This window comes from Rhinolophus sinicus, chromosome 14, assembly GCF_057876585.1.
Source record: "Rhinolophus sinicus isolate RSI-liver-muscle chromosome 14, RSI-T2T, whole genome shotgun sequence".
NCBI lineage: Eukaryota > Metazoa > Chordata > Mammalia > Chiroptera > Rhinolophidae > Rhinolophus > Rhinolophus sinicus.
In genome coordinates this window covers 185,477,937-185,500,610 of record NC_142514.1, presented here as the reverse complement: position 1 = coordinate 185,500,610, position 22,674 = coordinate 185,477,937, and the positions used below count along the sequence as shown (strand labels likewise).

The 22,674-nt window shown below is 56.6% G+C and overlaps 2 protein-coding genes and 1 long non-coding RNA gene across 5 annotated transcripts in view; 2 read left to right on the top strand and 1 right to left on the bottom strand.

The window, feature by feature from the left end:
* Nucleotides 1–22,674, top strand: part of LTO1 (LTO1 maturation factor of ABCE1) — a 79,405-nt gene that overhangs the window by 6,601 nt on the left and 50,130 nt on the right. The window contains exon 5 of one of the 3 annotated variants that reach the window (XM_019755668.3): nt 5–1,310. The exons of the other annotated variants lie outside the window; for them this stretch is intronic. Coding sequence (XP_019611227.2) covers nt 5–73 — 69 coding nt within the window. The 3' untranslated portion in view covers nt 74–1,310. Of the gene's footprint in view, nt 1–4; nt 1,311–22,674 lie in introns of those variants that run through there. 3 annotated transcript variants of the gene reach the window in all.
* CCND1 (cyclin D1) lies at nt 12,555–21,376 on the bottom strand. The gene is made up of 5 exons (XM_019755666.3): nt 20,982–21,376; nt 19,247–19,462; nt 18,585–18,744; nt 15,415–15,563; nt 12,555–12,930 (listed from the first exon to the last, which is right to left on the bottom strand). Exons 1-5 carry the CDS (start codon nt 21,177–21,179, stop codon nt 12,766–12,768), a joined length of 888 nt encoding a protein of 295 aa, XP_019611225.1. The 5' UTR covers nt 21,180–21,376; the 3' UTR covers nt 12,555–12,765.
* Nucleotides 20,598–22,056, top strand: LOC141572299 (uncharacterized). The gene is made up of 2 exons (XR_012497666.2): nt 20,598–20,724; nt 21,874–22,056. It is a non-coding gene; the product is annotated as an uncharacterized LOC141572299 (long non-coding RNA).

Below are 22,674 nucleotides of genomic sequence, written 5' to 3'. Positions count from 1 at the left end.
TCAGCTTTGTTCGTTACTGAATGTTCAGCCGGACTTTAAAATTAGTGTGGAAGGTTCTGGACTTTCGTTTTGAGGACGACAGATGAACAAAGACGAAACATCAAGGACAGATATCTGTGTGTTAGGCGTTTAAAAATGTGGTTGAAGGAGAGTGATGGTGGGGTCGGTCTTCGTTGTTCTGGAGGGAGGGTCTCAGTCTGGCCAATGGAAGGGCTCCCTTCCCCGATCTGCTTGTGTTGCCTCGGTGTCCCCACAGGGCCCTCCACCTGTCCTGTGTCCCACCCTGTCTGCTGTGTAGCCAGAGCGAGGCACTCACTGGTCCTGTCCAGCTGGGCAGCAGGCCTGGCAGCTTCGTGACTGGGGTTGGCTTTGGGGGGGATTCCCCCCAAGCCTGGACTCAGTGCTCAGAGGGACAGGTTTTTCGAAAAATGAGAGCATCAGGGTTGACATGAAGTTAGTGAGTGCCAACAAGCGCTGACATTTAAGATGCGCCAGCGCTGTGTGACGTGCCTCCGTGTTTTATTAAATCCCTTCAGTAGCCCACGAGGTGAGGTTATTCCCATTTTACAGATGCAAGAACAGACCTGTGGCATCCGGCAGAGAGAAGAGGCCAGCGGCCCGCTCAGTACTCCAGGTGGGGGTGGGGCTTTGCAGCATCAGAACTGGTTCAAGGGGAAAATGTTAAACTGAAGACTAAGTGTTAGGCCACCGCGCTGTACACAGAAGCCTTTGGCGTCTGACGTTGAGGACACTGCCTTCTCCCTTTAATGGGTTCTTGCGTCTGCCCGCGCACACAGGGCATCGTATGTGCAGGGGGAGGCCCGGCGGAGGGGAGTGGGTTCCCCAGCTCATCCTCCCTGAGCTACTTCATATGTGACTGCACGGGCCCACATCCCCAGAGGGTGCCCAGGGCTGTGGCATGCTGCTCCCCGACTTCTGTCGCGCGGGGGGCGGTGGGGGGAGCAGCATGTCCAAAAGCAGGGAGTGGGGTGAATAAAGGAAGAGGCTGGAGACTCGAGTGGGATTCCTGGGGAGCTGGGTTGGGCGTTTTGTCCCCCAGTCGGTGGTCTCACTGCACTAAGTGTGTATGTCCTCACCTGCAGCCCCTCAGTTTGGGGGCGTCTTGTGTGCTGAGTGTACCCCTCAAACACCGCTTTCCTCATGTTGGTCCTCCAGGGCTCTCTCCTGGCGGTGAGAAGCAGGGGCCGCCGCATTTCCCTTGCTGGTTTTGTGTCTTCTGTTATCTGTTGTGATAATGTATTATTTTTGTAATTGGAGAACAAAAATAAATAGCGTATTTTAAAGCTAAAGGCCGTTTGGGACCATTCATAGTGCGACATCCAGGCAATGACTTCGTTCCTCCTGCTACTTGGGGTCTAGTTACAAAGGAAGGTGTGTGGCTTTCCATCCACGTGTTTCATTAACACAGAAACGGTTCCTGTGAAAGAAGGGTGCCCGTGTTTTCCAGGCAGGTCAGTTCCTGCTGACCCGGGCCCAGCTGCCTGTGAGCAGTTATTACTCATCTCTCCTGCCCCAAGCCTCTCTCTCTCTCTCTCCCTCTCTCTCTCCCTCCCTCCCTCCCCCCTCCCCCCTCCCTGCTCACCCTCAGCCTCTCCCATACCAGGTGTTAGCATGAGCAACAGCCAGCCACTTCTGTCCCCATCACACTGGGCCAGGCTGCCTCATTGACTGTCAGGGTCCCCGGACACTGGGCTTGACCTGTGCCTGCCTAGCTCCCTGGAGAACTAGACCCAGTTTCCAGGAACCCTTGGTCGCCCCAGATGGCCTTCGATTCTAATCCAAGCGGAGGCCCCCTTACCAGTCACTCACACGATTGTAGGTGATACCGTCTGCAGCGCTGGGTTCAGAAATGGGCATGGCTCCTCTGCAAATGTGATCACAGTGGAAGTCTTCTGGGAGCTTCTGGGAAAGGTTACATCACTTACGAGAGGAGAGAGATGGTATCTGTTCTGGAAGGTGTGCCGTGGGGATGTGACACCTGGAATTACTGAGGCAACGTGCAACCCAGCAGATGTGGCCCCCCTGGGTACGGCAGAGCAGAGTCAGGGCGCACCTGGCCCTGAGGGCCTCAGCGAGCGGCTCGGGGTGCGGGCTCCAGGTAAATGAGCTGGTGATGCTTTAGTCGTTCAAGCCCATTGGGTTGGGTTTCCATCGTTTGTGTGCCATGGTGCCCTGCTTGCCCTCTGCCCGTTCCATCCGATCCCATCCTGTCTACCTGGTTCTCTTGGATATTAACCTTTGTCCAGATAGGCCTCGAATTCGGGAGCTCTTTGGGTTGGATTTTGTCCCTTTCTGGTGGGTTCATAGTTTTCCCAAGGCTTTGGCCTGCTCCCTCCTTCCCCTCAGAAACTCCCAGCGTATTTTGTGCCACTTTATTAGTCAGCTCGGGCGGCCATAACAAATACCACAGACTGGGCGGCTTACACAACAGACACTCACTGTCCCCAGTCCTGGAGGCTGGAGTCCGAGAGCCAGGTGTCGGCAGGGCTGGTTCTGAGGCCTCTCTCCTTGGTGTGTAGACGGCCGTCTTCTCCCTGTGTCGTCCCTCTCTGTGTGTGTCTGTGTCCTGATCTCTTCTTTTTTTAATTTTTGTTTTTAATTGGGGACTGTTGGCCAACAGTTTTTCTCCAGGGCCCATCAGCTCCAAGTCGTCCTTCAATCTAGTTGTGGAGGGCGCAGCTCAGCTCCAAGTCCAGTCGCCGTTTTCAATCTTAGTTGCAGGGGGTGCAGCCCACCATCCCATGCGGGAATTGAACTGGTAACCTGTTGAGAGCTCGCGCTCTAACCAACTGAACCGTCCGGCCGCCCCCCTGATCTCTTCTTATAAGGGCCCCAGTCCTATGGTTTAAGGGCCCACCCCAGTGACCTCCGTTTACCTTCATCACCTCTAACGACCACAGCTCCAAATACAGTCCCATTCTGAGGTGCTAGGGGTCAGGACTCACAGCATAGGAATTTTGGGGGGGGGGGGGGGGACGACACAACTCAGCCCGTAACTGCCACCCTGACTTGGGACTTGGGACTTTTCACTTAAAAGTTGGCGATACTTCATTTTATCTTTCTAGAATGTTAGGAATTAGAGTAAGCAGATTAATCAACCCTCCACCTAAGCTGAGCACTTTGCAGCTGCACTCAGAGGCACCATGGTGGCCAAAGGGAGGGGCCTGACGACAGGCCACATCGCCGTCCCCAAAAGAAGGAAGGCCACATGTTACTTTTTATTTATTTCGCCTTCACCGCATTGTTTTTCTCCTCCCAGTGGTGAGAAGGAAGGCACTGGAGAAAGGGTAAGCATCTTACTGAGTGGCCGCGGGTGACCACCCTTACCTTCTTCATGTCCCTGAATTGGCCACTAACCCTGTGAGGCACTGCTCCCCCCACTTCCCACAGGGAGGCACGGCTGCCCAGTCGAGCTGAGGGACATGCCAGTGGTCCCAGCAAGTGGCTGCCCTCAGGCCTAACAGCACGGAGGGTGCTGGGCTTGCGCAGTTGCTTACATTACTCTTAGCTGGAAAGGAGCCTCGTTTTCCTGACCGTTGGCGGCCTGTCTCTAACCAGTCTTGTATCTAGTGGACTGAGGCAAAGGCAGGTGGATTTATGGGAAAGGAGCTGTCCTCAGTTGCTGTAGGAGAGGCAGCAACCGAACGGGCCACTGGCCGTCCTGAACCTTGTGGGCAGGGCCCCCCGAGGGTCGTACGTGGCACTTGGGGAGTCCAGAGCCGGGGTGGGGGTGTTCAGCTCTGCTTGGGGAATAAGGGAATGAGAAAGTGGACAGGGAAGGCTTCCTGGAGGAGGTAACCTTCGCACTACCAGCTTTGTGAGTTTTTGTTTGACCTCAACACCACGGAGACTGTCTCTTCTACTCCACCTGAGAATACCAGAGTAGTTTGGAGGTGCCCAACACTACAATTAACAGGCGAGGTCAACCTGACATCCACTGTGATTCAGGTCCGTAATGAATGAAGCGAGGCACTGGTCTGTCTGCGACCCAGGAGACTGAGCCACTGAGCTGGTACAATTGACTCGAGCAGTTCTCCCAGGACACGACAGTCCTACTGTTGAGGGACCAGACCCTGACAGGGGCTGTGGCTTGTCCACGCCCACATGGCTGAGTGGCTGGCAGGTTCATTTTCTAAGAAGGAAAGTCACTCCTTGCTTGTGCACTTTTCCGTAACCCTTTCTTGGTGGCTGATTGAACTTCTCGTGTGGCCTTGAGGCCCTTGCCGGTCTGACAGACAGTGACTTGGCCTCCTTCACCAGATCAGCCAGACCCTGGGTCCTGGGCTGGAGGTCCTGTCGGGTGATACCTGAATGTGATTCTCTTTCTGTCCACTCAAGAACGTGACACCGGGGGAGCCCGCGCCCCCGTAAATGTTCGTGAAGGGCTCGTTCCGTCCTTTCGGCAGGGGTTTTTTGAACAGCTGCTGTTTCCCGCTGCATGTATGCCTCTGAAATAGCTCGTTGAACCTGCTCCCTCGCTTTGAGAGCTCAGACACATCTGTTGTGGGTTGAATTGTGCCCCCCAAAAGATATGCTGAAGTCCTAGCTCCTGGAACCTGTGAATGAGACCTTATTTGGACATGGGGTCTCTGCAGATGGCACTCAGGTGTCAGTTAAGGTGGGTTGTACTAGAGAAAGGCGGGCCCTTCATTTCATATGACTGCGTCCTTGAAGAGGAAAAGACCTGCAGAGAGAATGCCACATGGAGACACACACACAGGAAAGATGGCCACGTAAAGACAGAGGCTGAGGTTGGCGCGATGCAGCTACAAGCCCAGCATCACCAAGGAGTGAGTGCCAGCAGCCACCGGAAGCTGGGAGAGAGCACGGCCCTGCCCACACCTTGCTCAGACCTCCAGCCTCTAGGAGTGTAGGAGAATCGATGTCTGTGTGTGGTCACTTGTTACGGCACTCTCAGGACGCTGATACAAGGTCTCCTTGTGTCTGTGCTGTAGTTTGCCCATCTGCAGAGTGAGGGCACTGGACGTACACAGTCCAGACCCTTCCTGGCCTGACGTGCAATGCAAGGGAATTCCTCAAGGGATTTTTCTCAGCTCCCTGGTCTGGGCCGCTCTGAGAAGCAGGTAGCAGGTGGCACTGTACCCCAGAAAGATGCTGTTATCTCAAGGCACAGAAGCCTTCTTGGCTTGCCTTCAGGGGTCTCTGCTGGCTCTACACAAGGGCCAAGACGGTCTACCCCTGAAAGCTGGTTCAGATCTCCCCTAGTCTCAGCCCCTGCAAGGGCCCAGCTCCCACTGTTTATATCAGTAATACGGGTTAAATCTAGGAAAGGCAGAAAACACAAACACTGTAATAGTTAAGAATCTTTGAAAATCAAATGACAGGAAGCCCATATCAAACGGACTTAAACCATAAGGACAGTGATTGCCTGAAACAAAAGGGATGTGACTTCAGGAGAGGCTTGATCCAGCAGCTTGTCTGGCGATCTGGTGCCTTCCCTGCTCGCCTGCAGGGCTGGCCTCATACTTAGGCCCCACCCGATGGGCAGTGGAAGAACAGTGCCAGTCCCCAGGTGTCCCAAGGAAGAGAGGGCAGTACTCTCTTCTCCAGAAACCCCAAAAATGTCACCCCGAGTCTCATTGGCTATTTGATTGCACATCCTACCTTGAACGTGCCAGCCTTGGACCCCATCCCGCAATGGGTTTGAGCCCATCGACACCTGTCCTAGAGCTGGGGATGGGGTCAGTCCCACCAAGCCACAGAGCTGAGAATAGGGCTTCCCCAGAGCAAAATCTGGTGGCTGTCAACACCGGGAGGGGTATTGGTGCCAGCATGAAGACCACAAACTGTCCACTTTATGAGCCAAGAGAAGGAAGGAAGGAAGTGTGGCTAGAGAAACAGCACTGGTGTTTGGGGCCTCCTCCCACAGCCGGATGCTACGCAGCATGAGAGGTGAGATGACGATGGCATCTACTGAGTGCTGTGTGTGCCAGGTGCTGCGCTGTGGCTTACGCATTGGGCCGTGCAGCCCTATCAACACCCCAAACGGCATTTACTGAGTGGAGATTTGCTGAGCCCCAGCTCTGTGCTGGGCGTTACCATAGATACTAAGGATACGCTGATGGGCGACGTGGCGGAGACGCCCTGTCCTCCCCCGAATGAATGTCCTCTCCCTCAGAATGGATGTCTGAGCTTCCATTCTGTAGATGTGACTATTCCCGTTTTACAGGTGAGAAAATTGAGGCTCAGAAAGGCAACGCCACACAGCCTGAGAGTTGCAGAGCTGAGATTCAGCCCCCTGGTCTATTGCCCCAAAACATGTGTGTTTAACATGTATGTGTACACGTGTAAGAGTTTTTAAGAACAAGATCAGGCCGCTCAGACATCCCCCACCAATGTGCCTGGCTGCTGCCCCTCTCCAGGCTGACCGGCTGGCCAAGACCCTGCCCTGACTTGAAGCCTTGGACCTGCGTGGACCTGACCTCACCCCTGGGTCTCCTGGCTGAGCAGGGCCCAGTGTGCCTGCACTGGCTGTTGAGTGAAGAGTCAAGTGAAGGCTTTGTGCATTTTCATCAAGCCCACTTTTGAAGCCCATGCCCTTTCTTCCCTGGGAGGCAGCCAACCCCGTGACAGGACTGTGGGCTCCAGAGATAGATCTGGCCACCCGACAGTTCCTGTCTGTGTGACCTGGCTCAGTGACTTCACCTCTCTGGGCCCCAGTTGACTGCCCGTTCTGGTGGCTAAGGATTGACTGGCCACAGCTGTGCTCACTCGGTTACCATCGGTTACCATCGTCCGCTGTGCTTTTGCTCAGTGGCGGAGGTTGGACGGAGACTGTGTGGCCAGGAAAGCTTCAGACACTCGCTGTCTGGCCCTCGTGGGAAAGTCTGCTGACCCTTGACCTGGGAGGTGGGGAAAGTTAGACCTGCAAGAACCTGGGCTCCGGAGGGCCCACTCACCAGTGTGTCCCCAGCTTGTCATCTACCCCAGGGTCTGTTTCAGGATTTAGGGAGCAGCTGTATGTTTGACACTCAGGACATGCCTGGTACCCAGCCCATGCTCAGTGACCGTGAGCTCGTATTCTTCTGAGATTGAACCTGGGGGAGGAAAACTGCCCCGATGTGGGGTCTGGAGTGTGGGCGATCTCCGGGTCAGACCATTCTGCCCTTGGGAGACTGCAGTGGAGAGGGTTGTCACAGCTGCCAGTAGCTGAGAATTAAAAGGATTAATGGACGCTGCCGACTTTGATAGGCTCACGGCCTGCAGCCATCAGGGGAGGGCTGGCTGTGTAGTTTTCTTCTCCATCCTCCTTGTGAGGGGCAGTGACAATGCCCCCGGATGTGGGCCTCAAGGCCCAAGCCCAGAGCCACCCGCCCACTGTCCCCTGGCTATTGTCTGCTGGGCCTCGGTGTGGCTCAGGGCAGGGGGGCAGGCCTCCGGGACTGTGGGAACGGATTAGAAGCCCTGGGCTGGCTCCCCTCGGCATAAACTCCTGATCAAAGACATTCCTGGGATGACAGAGCCCTGTGTGCTCAGAGGTCGCCCAGCGTGCGGGATGCACCCCCACACAGCCCAGCACTGGCGTGCCCTCCCGTGCCCACGCCCAGCCACTGCTGGGATTGGCCTGGTGGGGTGATCTCCGTCCCCCACCAAACATGAAGCCAAGACATGCGGGCAGCTGGCTTCCCGGAGGCCCCGGGCGGGGTGGTCTGGGAGGAGTGCGGGAGGCTGGCACTGCAGCTGGGGCCCCCAGGGGCCTGGCGGCGCCCACCTCTGTGATTGCAGCTGCAGCCGCCTGCTCTGGGAACCCCACCTCTCCCCAACGTGGTCCTGGCATGGAACTGACTCCCCTGGGTGCACACTGCCGGGTCCTGGGGCCTTTCTGCCCTGGCCAGGACGATGAGGTGCTGCCTGGGCCCCTGGGAAGACCCCGTGCCCGCCTCCCACCTCCTCACGCCGTGGAATCCGTCCTCGCCCCCAGGTTATGCAGGGCCGTCCCTGTCCCTCTGTAACCGACAAGGCAAGCTGGGTGACCTGTGGGAACAGGAATGCCGCCCGCCCCCTTCCATTCAGCTCCCACTTCTCAGCATCCACTGTTTGCCAGGCTGGAATTGGGGGGCAGAGAGGATTAGCAAGACACTTGTCCTAAGGGCTCACATCAGGTGTGGCGCTTCCTGGGCCTCCCAGAGCCACCTGCTGGGGAAGGCCTGGGGGGTCGTGGTGGGAGCCTGGAGGGAGGGGGCAGCGGTTCAGGCTCAGAAGTGGAGGCAGGAAGTAGTCTGGTGTGTCCTGCAGTCCTATGGGCGGGTTAGAGGAGTCAGGCTGGGGGAAACGGAGGTGGGGAGAGAGGGGGTGAGATAGCGGGGGAGGGGGGTGCGGGGGGGGGGGGAGATGGGCCAGGTCCCAGGACCTTAAATAGAGCCAGAGGAGCCAGAAGCCCCAGGAGGGTTTGGCAGAGGGTGGGGGGCTGCCTAAGGCCAGGTTGGGAGGCTGGGCCGGCCTCCTGGCTAACCAGGGCCCAGTGTGCCCGCACTGGGGCAGTGGGGCTGAGGGACAACAGGAGCTCGGGCTGCCGCCAGGACGCAGTGGGGGTGAGGCTGAAAGGCTGCCTCCGAAGTCCCTAAAAGGCGTTTTTATTTTCGCCATATGCACAGGGCCTTCACTGCCATCCCATAAGGGGACGCAGACACCGGAGGGGCTGTGTGTGGCTTGAAAGGTCAGGGCTGGAGGCATAACCGAGGAAGAGCCTTCCAGACGCCTCTCGTGGGGGCTTCCCAGGAGACGGGGCCAAGGGGACTAGCGACCCTCCTCAGTGGCCCAGACCCTTCACTTGTGCTTATGCAGCCCGTCCTGTGGGGCCTCCTCCCCTCCCCTCTGCTCTCCCAGGCCCTGCCTCTCTCCCTTCCACTCTGCCCACCCTGTCAGCCTGCACTGAGATGTTCCATCTGGAAAACATTAAAAACCATAGGCTGCTCCCTCGCAGCTCGAGCCTCCCATGCGTGCGTTCACGCCCGTGCAGGGAGCTCGCCCTTCCTCTCCCGATTCTTGCTGGAACCCAGTCCACCCGCTGTGACCCCCTCTCGCCCAGGACAAGCTGAAGCCCTCGTGGTGTCAGCTTCCACTGTACACGTGACATCACAGGTGTCCACCAGGCCTCCCAGGTCACCAACCCGTGTGAAAGGCCACTGGAATGCAGCCCAAACACATGCACTGCGCTGTCCCCACGCCTGGGTGCCTCGGGACCATGATTCACCAAGAGCAAGCAGCAGTTTGCGCCAAAAGGGGTTAACAAATGCTGGCTTTATTTTCCTATCTGCAAATAACCTGGGAGGACTAAACGTGGGCTGGAAGACAGTTCTGTTCTGATCAACAGGCACGGTCACGTCACTGCTCCCCCCCCCCCCCAGCTGTTGTCTTAGGTGGTTAGAGCCTCTGGCAGTCACTCGTGCGTGTTCTCGGCCCGAGTGCACCCCTCCCCTCATCCCTGCACTGTGAGAGCATCATTTGCTCCTGGACCAGGGGACATCTGGCAATGTCAGAGGTATTTTTGGTTGTCACAATTGGGGATGTCCTGTCACCTGGTGGGTAGAGGCCAAGGATGAGCTAAACACCTCACAGTACACAGGACAGCCCCCCACGACAGGACGGGGGACTCCACCCCTGTCACCCCCAGCCCAAGATCTGGCACCAGGCCCCCAGCCCCTGGCTTCTTGCCTGCCCCCAGGAAACAGGCAGGCACCACACTGGGGTTTTACCAATTTTATTTCTAGATTTTTCACGTTTGTATTTTTTTTGCTGGAAACATGCCCATCACTTGTCTGTGCTGGGAAATGCCAGGGTGTGCAACCATCACACAGACCCCAAGTGCCCCCCCACCAGAGACCCTCACAGATCTGCTGGTTGTAGGACAGACTCCGCTGTGCCCCCCGGGACCCGCGTCTGGCCTTTCAGCGCAGTGTTCACCCCCCCACTAGGACTGCCCCTCCAGGACCCAGTTTGGTTCAGACGCCACAGCCAGAATGCTTGAGGTAAGCGGAAGCCACGTTCCTGCAGGCGGGGCAGGTCCCGGGAGCACGCAGGCTGACCCCACTGGGGCCCCCAGGGTGCAAATCCTTTTGGTTCGGCAGCACACGAGGTGACTCGGGCACACAGCACTGTGAGCGGGCTGCAGTGACATCTGGAGCGTCTTGAAATCAGCATCATGCTGTCATGAGCAGAATAGCGAACAGCGCTAGTACATAACCCGAAACTTGAACGACTCCAGAAGCTCTTCCCATTATCCCGAGTGACCACAGGGGCACGTTAAGACATACTTGTTACAATAATAATAATAACAATAATAATAATAATAATGATGCAAGTTTCATAGCTACACGCAAAGAACAACACAGCTGTAAAAACTACTAGGATGGTAAATGCCGGGTCAGGTGGAGTCCAGCATTAACAGGCGCAGGGAAAGGAACCGGACACAGGCTGGTCCTCAGAGACGCCAGGATGGCCGCCTGCACGCGGCCCGGAGTCCATCCACACCAGGCCCCTCTGGGGATCTCGTCCGCGTGTCTGTTTGCCGAAGCAGGAGGCTGTGGGCCAGACAGAGCCCAACTGCCTGGTCTCCACATGGCTAAATGAAGCATGAGGTATCATGGAACGGGAACCTTTTTGGAATAGAGCAGTAATCACATTAAGTCAAAACTGATCACATAAAAAAAAAAAAAAAAAAAAAAAACCAAAACAAACAACTACAAAAAAAAGGCATCCGTAATACATTTTTTCTATGAGAAAATTAAAACGAGAACATGGCAGTATATGACATTGTAAAACAAACAAACAAAAACTGATCCTCCAATAGCAGCAAAACATTGTGAAAGACACAGAGAAGCGCTGTGAATCTGTTTCCAGACCGTGCTGGGAAGTCCTGGATCGGTAGCAGCGAATCAGAAAGCGGAGCGGCAGCCTGTCCCTCGGGGTCCCCCACCAGCCTCCCTCCCGCACATCCTCACTCACATGCCCTCCCAGCATCACAGCAGCCTGGGCGCTCTGGCCACCTCCCTCCACACTCCCGACATAATCATTACAAAAAGGTCCACAGCCAAGATGTGCAAAGTGTCTATTGGTTGCTAACATTGCTTTCACACGGGGCAGGGAAAGAACATACTAGAACTGAACTTGACTTGAGCACCCTAATTTTCCTGCAACTCTGATGCCTGTCTGATTGGATTCACTTTGGGAAATGCCAAACAGTCCGAATCGATGTCTTCGTTTTTTTCCTGGGAATTTTCCCCCCTCTCCTCTGAAAGGACCTAACTTTTATAAACTGTATTAAACCTGCAACAAAGGCAGCATGTTGTGTGTGTGTGTTTAAATCAAGGGGAGATTGCATCACTTTATAAATCATACTGGCCTTACAGACATCCTCTGCAATAAATAGTCTTTTTAGCCTTAACTATAAATTATATATTTTAGTGTTTAAAAACCTTCCTAAGCCTTAAACTATGCATCCTCTAGGTAAACCTTTAAGGCCCCTACTTTCAAACACCAGTTGGCACCAAAGGGTCCCTGAACTTCCACTTCTGTACGGAAAAAGGGATCATCCTGGCAATGCGAGAATGCACATTTTCTTCTCTTTCCCGCCTGGAACCGAGCCTTCTGAAACACACCCCCTTTCGCTAACACCGTATTGACACGCCCTGTCCTCGCACTCCTCTCTGCACACAAGTACGTGAATATCCCAAACCATTCCACTAAGAAACTGCCCCCCTCTCCACATACAACATAAACGAGAGATCTCTCCTACAACTACTGGACTGAAAGTGCTTTTGAAATGGAATGGTTTTAGAATATTGAGAAGGGGAAAAGCAAAAAAAAAAAAAAAAGCTGTGGATTTCACCCGGATGAGAGCAGGCTGCAGGTCTGTTGGGTGAACACCCAGCATCTCCTAAACAGGTTAACTACAAAACTATGAAGATTATAAAAAATAGAATGTTACATCGCTATTGCGGCTTTTCTTTAGAGTATTGTCCGCGAGGAGTCGGACAGTTGGCTTCCCGTTACTGCTACGCCGACTGGCTCCCGACACCCCGCTCGGGTGGTCGGTCCACAGGCAGAAAGGACTCGCACTCAGCCATGAACTGTCCGCTACTCTAACCAACAGGTTACATCAGCCATTGACAAGGTGAAGAGGTTACACGCCTACCTACGAAATAAAATAAACACGCACAAATGACTTATAAAGTGACTACATGCGTGAGCAAGCAAGATACAGGATGCCTAGAACCGCCTTAAAGCTCTGCTCCTTGGGAAAAGCACAATACGTATTTCTATCTAAAAACCTTCTACATTAAAAATGGTTTAAGTTTTCTATTTTTTAGAACATTTTTATGCTTTTTTTTTGCTTTAAACGCATCAAGAATCAAATCTATCCCTCCCCTGCAGACTTTCTTTGTGTTAATGCCTATCCTTACAATACAGAGACACAAACACATTAATAGAAAACTAGTTGATTATGGGTATAAAATCCTATTTTTGTAGCACAACCCTCCTCCCCCACCCAGCTCTGGGTTATGCAAACACTATTTTTTTTTTTCTCTCTCTTTTTTTAAAAGACAGTTTTTGGGTACTTTTTTTTTCTTTCGCTTAAGTCAGAGACAGAAGGGGGAAAGAGCAAAGGAAAAAACCGACAGCAAGGGGAAGGAAGCTGCCCGTTCTGGCCGTGAGCGGTCCTGGAGAGGCGCGGTCTGTGGGGAGCACCCGGGCCAGCCCCTCCCTTGCCGGCCGTGGGCACCCTCAAATGTTCACATCCCGCACGTCGGTGGGCGTGCAGGCCAGGTCCAGCTCTTCCTCCTCTTCTTCCTCCTCGGCAGCCTTGGGGTCCAGGTCCTGCTGCTGGGCCTGGCGGAGGCTCGACTCCAGCAGGGCTTCGATCTGCTCCTGGCAGGCCCGGAGGCAGTCCTGGTGAGACGGGGTGGGGGGCTCAGAAGGAGGACGGTGGGAGGGCCGCATCCCCCCGACACTCAAGGGAGCTGATCTAAGGCTGCTCCCGACCCCAGGATAGACCTGCATGGGCTTTGTCGGGCCCCCAGCTGCCCCTGGCCCGAGCAGTCCACACGCTCACCAGGCAGGGACAGCCCCACGCAGGAGCGAAAACCATAGGCTGCAGACCTTCCCTCCCCGCCCCCGCCTATCCCTGCATTCCCAGCAGGGAATTCTTCTGCTGGGCTCTGATCTGGTTCCTCTGGCCCCGCTGCTGTCCTTGGCAAATTCAGCCATTTGACCCAGGACAGGGAGGCCCTCTAAGCCCTGCCAAGTCAGCCCCGCGGTGAACCCAGCCTTCTGTGATGAATAGCTGTCAAAGCTTTAGGCCGTGCATGACTGAGAATGAATGTTGGGTGGCCTGGGGAACCGGGACCCTGTATCCGCCTCCATCCTCCTGTTCGGCCCGCATCCTGGGGGATGCACGGGCCTTGCCGTGCTCACCTGCAGCAGCCTTCGTCTTGCTGCCACCACCCTGCGTGGTCAATGGACAGGCATCCTGGAGCCCAGGGACCGCTCCTGTCTCACCAGGGACAAACCCAGCGGTGTGGAGGGGACTTTTGCCGCCAGGTGGCTTCACAGCTCCAGGGGTCAGAGCCACCTGTGCCAGCTCCCAGGATGCCACACTTGGACTTCTACTCTAGAACTAAGTCTCCAAACCTGTGCCTTTCCCCCAGGAATGGGGTTCCCCATGGCCCAGCCACGGGGAAGGTGCTGCTGAACTTTAACCAGTAGGGCTGGGGTTTCTCACCGAAAAGAAGTGGACCCAGGCCACAAGGCTTTGGGGTGATCCCGGGGGACCACCCACATTTCCAGAGCTCTAGGCCTTTACAGGGAGGTCTATCCCCCCCCGCCTCCACCAACGTTTATTCATCATGGCAGATTAGAACATAGGGCAAGTGCAAATAGCCCCATTTTACTGGTGAGGAAACTGAGGCCCAACTCTGGTGTGGAGCCCAACACCTGATGGCCGCCCCCAGCTTTGACCCACACACCCAACACCCAGCACAGCCTCAGTCCAGTCCTGACAGCTCCCACCCACCAACCCAGGTCAGCTCGATAGGCAGCTCTTAGGGGCAGTGGTTTACTTGCCCCTGGTAACTCGGGGGGGCTGTGTGGTGGTACAGAGAGCAGAGGGTGCAGGGAGGGACTCCCCTAGGCTGCCACAGCCCAGCTCCATGGCCCTTGTCTCCTCCCAGCAGCCCACTCGGACCTGCAGCTCTATCCTGTGAAGAGCTGACTTTGGCCACTGAGGGCTGGCTCCGGAGAAGGGCTGACAACCCGGGGCCCCCATTGCTGAGAGGTTTGTGTCTGAGCCAAGTGATGTTTTTCACCAGGTGCCCAGACAACACCTTTCAGCCTGGGTGGATTGCTCCCCGTCTGTCAGCTGTGAGGCATTTTGATTCAGATCTAATTAAAACAGGCTCTATTCAAATAGGGGTCATGGAGTCATTTCCTACCACTGTCTGGACAGCACTCTTGTTTGTGGCATTTCTAGTGAGGCTGCCCCATTTCCCGGTGGCTGCCTGAGGGCACAAGTGATGGAAGCACCAAGGCAGAGGGGGGCCCCCTCCAGGAGCTCCCGTGTCTACGGTTAGGAATGCTTCCTCCTCTGGGGACACACATAGGCTGGCAACCAAGCACCGCTGGCCACAGGATAGGCAAGTGTGTGTCTCATACCCTACCTTTTTGCAGTCGTACTGCTGAGGTGGCCCCTGGTGGGCCACCGGAAGGCAGCTGGAGCCAGGCCTGGAATGGGGTCATTCCCAGGGTCACGGCTGACCTACCAACCACTCTGGTCTAATGCGGTAGATGCCACAAACCCTTGTCATTGGTATTCTAATTCTTTCTTTAAGGAGGGAAGAAAAATTGGGAATAAAACAATGGCATTTTTGAGAGAACACAATTGACTCTGGCTTTAAGAGAAGCAGCCTCTCAAAGGCAGCCATAAAAAACAAGGTTGTCCGGACTGGACCTATTGTCATGGCCCGAGACCTCACAAGAGCCCTTTTAAAGCATCTTTTTATTGGCCATTCACATTGTGGCCCAGACAAAGCTCAACCGAGCCCCAGGTCCACCCATCAGAGCATGGGTCATTTGACAGGGGCCTGCCTTGTGGGCCCTCTTCCCGGACAGCTCACCAGGAGGCCATTATGGCTCCTGGGAGCAATGGGGGACATCAGGAGGTGCTTTCCCTTCCAGAGGAGCCCTCAGGAGAGGTGGGTGAAGCTGGTGCACGGTCAGCCTGTGACACGGCCCCCACATGGGACCAAGCCATCCTCTTCGGCGGTCTTGGCATAAGCCAAAGCCTTTCCCGTTGGTGAACGCCAGCTTCAGTGCCCCAGACACTGGATGTTTCTAGTACTTGGTGCCAACGTGGGAGCAGTGCACGTGCTCACTTACCGGGTCACACTTAATCACTTTGGAGAGGAACCGTGTGAGGCGGTGATACGACAGGAAGCTGTTGGAACTCCCCAGGTGAAGGCCTTGCACTGCGGCCACCACACTCCCAGCGGCCACCATGGACGGCGGGTTGGAAATGAACTTCACGTCTGTGGCAGAGGGAGAGAGGCAAGGGGGCCGTGAGCAGGGTCAGCCCACAGGACCCTGTGATCTAGGCAGGTACCAGGGCCTGTCCCAGCAATGGCTGGCCTGGGTCTGTTAATTCTGAGGGGCCAGTCGGGAAGTGCGGGAGGCTCCCTCTGCCCAGGTGATGGTGGGACCCTCTGCTTTTCCTAAGGGCAACCTGACCTGCAGGCCCCTTGCACACTTGTTGTGGAAAGGACACTAAAGTGGTGATAGTGGCACGCGTGGACTGCTTTTTTGTTGCACCGGACGAGGAGCCTTCAGCCTGGAGCTGGGCACCTGTGAGAGCCCGCCCCACTGCCTCATCTTTTGCCACTGAGTGTGCAGGAATAGGGGACTTGGGTGAGCTGAATGGGAGGGGGCTGGGCACAAAGGGAGTGGGGCCCCCATGGGCTGGGGCGCACAGCCCATCTGAGTCTTCATCCCGAGAATAAACAGCTTGGCCTTGTTAAAGGGGCAGGCGCCAGCCAGGGGGGCTGGGAATAAAGGCAGCCACCCTGAAGGGGCAACAAAGCCGGCTTCTGGGCGCTGTGATTTAGAAAAGAAATCCCTAACAAGGCTCGCCACCTCTCTCCCCCACTAAAGGGGAGCAATTCCACCCAGTCTGAGAGCCAGGGGCTATGAATGAAAAGCTTTTCATTGAGGCCCGTCGGGATTGCACAGATAGCGCCGCGGCTGGAGCACCAGGTCTGACCGGCTGGACCTCAAGACCCCGTCTAAAGGGATGGAATAATTGGGGCAGGCTCACTTCCGAAGCCTGTCCCCCACGGAAGTGTGTGTGTGTGTGTGTTGGGGGGCTTATGTTTAGGTAAGGAGCAATCCAGAAGCTCCAATAGTTGTTCCTATTCACTCTTTGGTTGTGAAGGGCCCATGCGAGAACAAGCAGTCCCTGGAGCCGTGACACTGCTGACGCTGGCAAAGACCTGTTCTTTGAGCTAGATTATGTGCTCATGTCAAACAGCCGTGGCAGTGTCTTCTTACCCAGCACAGCACAAGGAAAAGCTCCCATTTACATGTTATAGGAAAAGCAAAAGCCAGTGCTGGGTGGGTGATGCGTGCACATGGGTGGGTCCTCAGGAACCCGTCTTTGGGGTGCAGGGAGAGTGGAGCGCCCCCCCCAGCACCTTTCAATGGGACCTCTGCCATGTGAGGGCCAAAAACACCTTCTGGGACTTTTGCTCATGCCCCCACCTCCCGTAACTCATTTGTTTTTGAGCTTCAGTAATGTTACTCTCATCTCGAGAGGTCCCCTTGTAACCAAGGGCAATAAGGACCCTGAGCATCTTCTAAGGGACCTGGTGGGTGGTGCCGCACCCCTCCTCTGGCCTGAGGTCCCCCACAGGGCCCGCCCTGGGAATTAATGTATGCGAAAAGCTGGGTCACCCCAAGTCCAGGGCTCACATACATCGACCTACTGCAGCTTGAGAGCTGGCACCAGAGCCTGTTTGTAGCCTCTGCACCAGGCTTGCTTCCCGCACTGCCAGCACCCAACGCAGGCTACACCCCCTGCTTTCCCAGGGTCCCAGTAGAGGAGCAGTTCCAGGCCACCCCAACTATCCTAGGGGGAGGGTGTTACAAGAGCCATTCCTTGCATTATCTCCAGGAAACGTTGCCCATTTCTCCAAACCACTTTCAGCTCCATAAAAGGCTGCCTGGAAATCTCCAGAGGCCTCTCTCCTCGGAGGCGCCCCAGCCAGAGGAAGCCTCCCTGCCTGCTTGCTGGGCTGGCCCTGGAGGCTGAGGGGATGGTCAGTGGGAGGATCCCCACCCCCACCCAAGAGCCAGAGCTGGAACGCCTGGGGAGGGGGCACCTCCCCACCCCTCAGATCCATACAGCCAACGATGTCCTTGGCTTTTCCCCCATGCCTCACTTGGAAGGACTGAGAGGAGGGTGAGGAGGCCAGCAGAATCTTCCCAACTCTCGCCTAACCCAGAAATTCCAGCCACCAGAGACCCCAGACATCAGTAGGGTTCAATGAGATGCCGGGTCGGGGGCTCTACCCCTCCAAGGGGGCGAGGGTAGAAAATACCAACTTCCCCCTTTGACAAAGTGTGGCCTTCTGGCTGCCCAGAATAAGCCCCAAACAGATGTTGACAGCTGAGGCCTGACCAGGGGCAGAGGCAGCACACAGCAGAGCTGGGTGGGATGCGGGCATGGGTCCCCGGTCAGTGTCTCCAGGTCTCTTGGGCCCAGCTCATGCTTAGAGGGGAGGAAGGAAGAGGTCACAGAGGGTCAGGGGAGGGCTGGGGGAAGCTGGAGGCAAGTGTGTGTGTGTGTGTGTGTCTTCACTGGGTTTGAAAGGCTGGCTGCCGGGGGCTGGGGCCAGGGTAGTGCCAGGGAGAGGCATCTAGGGACCATCCAGAGCTGTGCCAGGGGGAGGGAGGGTTGCCCCCTGCTGCCAACCACAGCAGCAGGCTGCTCCAAAGCCCCTCCCAGGGCTCAGCTGAGGCGCCCCTAGTGGGGCCTCAGGCAGCTGGGCTGCTCTGGTGGCCGCCCCCGCAGAAGGGCCAAAGCTGAAGCTGGCCGCCCAGAGCACGTGGTGCAGACACTGCCGGCCTGCACTCCCCACCCCTGTAGGCGCCCCTGGCAGGTGGCCCAGCCCGGGAGAGGCCAGGAGGGGGCCCCAAAGCTCAGACTCCTTGAGGATACAAGGAAGGACAGGGGTGGGGGTGGGGGGAGAGGCAGGCCTGTTGGCCAAGGTAAACCCCTTTAACATGGAGTAGCCATAGCCTGGCCCCTGCCTGGTGTGGGGAGCAGTAGCCACAGCAACTGGATACAGACAGGCCAGCCTCCAGATCCTGGGAAGACAACACCCCCCTCCATCAGCCCAACCAACAGCCTGAGCCTTCTGTTCAACAGAACCGGGACAGAGGAGCGCTTCGGAGAGCAGGAGGGGTCTGCGGACCATCTGCTCAGATGGGGAAACTGAGGTAGAGGGCAAGAAGCTCTGCCAGGGAGGCCAGGCCAACAGGGCCAGTCACCCTACCTGTGGCACAGAGGGCAACGAAGGTCTGAGCATGTTTGCGGATGATCTGTTTGTTCTCCTCTGCCACCGGCATTTTGGAGAGGAAGTGTTCAATGAAATCGTGCGGGGTCATGGCTGCCAAGTTCCACTTGAGTTTGTTCACCAGCAGCAGCTCCATTTGCTGTGGAAATGGGGCGAACAAACATAAAGAGAGGTGCAGGGGCCGCTCCTGGAGGGGCTCGAGTGGGATAGGGGCCTGGAGAGAAAGGATGGGGATGTTGGGGGTCCAGCAAGGGGGGTAAAACATGCTATCCCAGGTCAAAAAATTGAAGGAGCCACTTGTAAAGGTTCCTGCTTATTATTAACACTTCACAAGCGGAGACAAAAAAAGACCACCAGCACATGGAGCGCACGCAAAGCCTTGTCCGCCCCGCCGCCGCTAGAGGGCGCGCGCCGCCCACTTTTCGGCGGTACTAGGGCCGGAGACACAGTGGGAATCCCAGCGAAAGTAAGTGTGAGGTGGGGCGGGGGTCCCGCCAGGTCCTCGGGAGGGGCCCGGGCAGTTTGGCCTCCCGCCCTCAGAGCACAAGGTCTGTGGGAGGCCGGCCGGGTACCCCCTGCCCTCTCCCCACCCCCACTCCGGGGTCCTTTTGCTAAGAGGGCTACGGTGGGCAGTGGGTTACCAGCAGCTCTTCGGGCCGGATGGAGTTGTCAGTGTAGATGCACAACTTCTCGGCCGTCAGGGGGATGGTCTCTTTCATCTTTGAGGCCACGAACATGCAGGTGGCCCCCAGCAGCTGCAGGCGGCTCTTTTTCACCGGCTCCAGTGAGAGGAAGCGGTCCAGGTAGTTCATGGCCAACGGGAAGACCTCCTCCTCGCACTTCTGCTCCTCGCAGACCTGCCGGGGCACCCGGGTCGTGACCGCCGCCGCTGGGCACCTCCGCGGGACCCCGCGCCCCCCATCCCGCTCGCGCTCATGCCACGGGTCTCAGAACACGGAGGGTCGGGCAGGGGGTGGCAGACGCTTGCACTGATGCAACCCCTCCCTTAAGTATCCCCAGTACCCACCCATCCCGAAACTGAAAGGGAAAGTCCCCGCGCGGCTGGCACGGTGCAGGCGGCAGCGGGCATGGCTGGCCGGCATGCGCCGCGCACGGGCTGCCGGCCCTGGGGACCCCGGCCCCAGTGGGTACTCTGGGGCCCGCCTGGCCCACGGTCGCACCAAATGGGGTGTGGGGACGCGGGGCTGGGCGCCGCGCTCGCAGCGCCTGCGAGACACAAAGGTGGCGTCCCAGGCCGCCGCGCCGCATTTCCCCAGACGTCATCTTTTCAAAAAATATTTAAAAATATAAAAAAAATAACTGGGTACGTAAAAAAAACCTGAAAATGACCCTCGAGCGGCCCTTTACCCAGGCCGGGGGTCGGGAGCTCGTTGCAAGCTCGGTGGAGAGCCCCAGGAATTCAAACTCAGGGGCCCCCCTTCCCCTTGGGCGCGGGCGCCGTTTCACTCTCGCAAGGGCACCACGCCGCACTTTTAAAAAATTATTTAAAAATACTTGCGGGCCCCCCAAACGCCCACTGAAAGCCCGAAAATGTAACTCTAGCCCCCGGCTCGATATAGACTGGTCCTCCAACCCGAGACCCCTGCAGACGAGGGTCAATACCAGCGTGTTGGGGGCCACGCGACCTTGCAGCCCGGCGTGCTCTCCGGCCAAGGCTGGCGGTGCAGGGAGCCCCGGGACTCGCTGTTTGAACAAAGGGCCCCCACTTCCCGAGTGGGGTCCCCCCAAACTGCCCGCACTCGGTCCCCGCGCCCCTCCCGCCGGTTCCCGGCGTCCGCGCGGCCCCTTGCCGCGGCCCCAGCGCCTCGCCTGGCGCTCCCCGCCCCCACCCTGCCCCCAATTATTAATAAACACTTTTGCTTTGCAATAAAAGAACAAAGATGGCGCATAATACTGGCACGAGCGGTCCTTGCATACGTGTCCATGGATATTCATTTAAAAATCAAATATATGCCCCCTCCCTCTGGAGCTGGCGGCTCCGCGGCTGGGAGAGGAGGCGCAGCGGACTCAGGCGCAGGCGGGGGCTGCGCGGTGGCGGCCCAGGCGGGGGCCCAAAAGGGCGCCCAGCCCGCCGGCCCGCACCCTCGAGCCAATTAGGGTGAGTCTGGTACTGCCTTTCCCCGCAGGGACCCCCTCCCCCACCACCAGGAAAGGGAATTTCTAATGCCCCCACTCTGTCCTTGTTCGAAAAAACCCCACAGTATCTATATATTTTGAAAATACAATTCCTAGCTACACCCCCGGCAAACTTCAAAGTTAGGGTGGGAGAAAAGGGAGCAAGATGAGCCGCAAAGAAATGGGAATGTGGGTAACAAGTTGCAGGCAAGTCTTAAGAGAGCCGCCCAAGCCCCGCACCTCTAGCATCCAGGTAGCCACAATCTTCCGCATGGACGGCAGGATCTCCTTCTGCACACACTTGAAGTACGACACGGAGGGCGCGCAGGTCTCCTCCGCCTTCAGCATGGCCCGCAGCACCCGGTCGTTAAGGAGGTTGGCATCTGGGTATGCCCGGCGGATGGTCTCCACCTCGCAGCACAGGAGCTGGTGTGCCATGGCTGAGGCTCTGCTAGGCGGCCTGGGGCTGGCGGTGGGTCGGGGGCTTGGTCCGCGCTCGGCTCTAGCTCTTGCGCTCCCTCGAGCTCTTCTGCTCCTCGCCCGAGCGCGCGGACGCTGCTGTTCGCTGCTACAGCGCCGACAGCCCTCTGGAGGCTCCAGGACTTTGCAACTTCCAACAAAACTCCCCTGTAGCCCGTGTGACGTTACTGTTGTTCAGCAGAGATCAAAGCCGGGCAGAGAATGGGAGGGGGGGCGGGGGCGGGGGCGGGCTCAGGAGGAGGGGGCGCGGGCGCCGAGCGCCAGGGAGCCGCGAGGGGCAGAGCCCCGCAGCGGAGTTGCCCCCGAAGCCCAGTTTTCATAGAAATGCAAATCACCCGAGGCAGCCTTCCTCCCCGCCGGAGAAGAGGGGTGCAGGGGGGCCTGTTTTCCCGGAGTGGGTCCCCCGGGATTTGGGGGGTGGGGTGGAGGTGGCTCTGCAGAGGGGGACAAGTAGGAGGGCGGGCAGGCCACACGCAGCCGGGGGGAGACCGCATGGAGGGGGTACTGTGGGGCTTGGCGGCACCCTATATCGGAGCCGGGAGAATGGGCGCATTTCCGAGAACGCCACGAGGGCACCCACGGGCGGAGAGGCGGCCAAGGAATCTCAGCGTCTACATCTTCTTTCATTTTCATTAACACGTGTAAATTTCAGGAACCATTGAACATTCGGGGACGCCGGGCAGAGCCCAGAACCCTGCTGGAGGCTTCATTCCGGCGCACAGAGGGGTCGTTGCAAATGCCCAGGGGGGTAACCCTAAACGTTGAAGAGATTTCAGCCTAGCATGTGCTCGCTCAAAAAATAAAATGAAATAAATGCCCGAAAATTCCAGCAGCAGCCCAAGATGGTGGCCAGCATTTCCTTCATCCTGTCCTCCTCGCCTGGGGATCTGCAGGCTGTCTTCCTACTTTGGCCAGTCCATCCTTATGGGGGTCCCCAAATCCCAATCCACCCCTCCCGGTAATTTACTTACTAGAAAAACACCCTGAATGGAAGGCAGCAAGACAGTGGTCTCTGTCCTGTCTCATTTTAACATTAAAAAGTACATTAAATCGCTTAAAGTTATTAGTCGCCGCTCTGCCAGGGACAAGACCACCGGAAGCTTCCTAATTGGTTCTGTTGGAGGTGTGGACATCTTTTCACCTTAAGAATCTGCCCTGGGGCTGCACTCGTGAGCCTGATGGGGACGGCAGGGGTGACAAAAATTAGAACAATTGTTAAGTTAAAGAAATGGGTGTATTGATCTGATGATTTTAGCAAACTCTATATATGTTCGTGGTTATACGGCAGGGTCCCCAATATTATTGCAGTTAAGAAACATATAAAAGAACACATAAATTGTTTTATTAGATTGTCTTTTTGGTGCTTTTTTAAAAAACAAAAGGACATTTTTCCGCTACCGTAACATTTTTTTTACACTACCTTCCCTAAATTAAGAAATTTGTTCATATACTT

Coding starts and splice junctions, on each gene's coding strand:
- CCND1 (XM_019755666.3), bottom strand. CDS start 21,179: ATGGCACACCAGCTCCTGTGCTGCGAGGTGGAGACCATCCGCCGGGCA. Junction 19,463..20,981: donor TGGCTACCTGGATGCTAGAG/GTGCGGGGCTTG, acceptor GTGCCCCGGCAG/GTCTGCGAGGAGCAGAAGTG. Junction 15,564..18,584: donor CGTTGCCCTCTGTGCCACAG/GTAGGGTGACTG, acceptor CCTCTGCCACAG/ACGTGAAGTTCATTTCCAAC.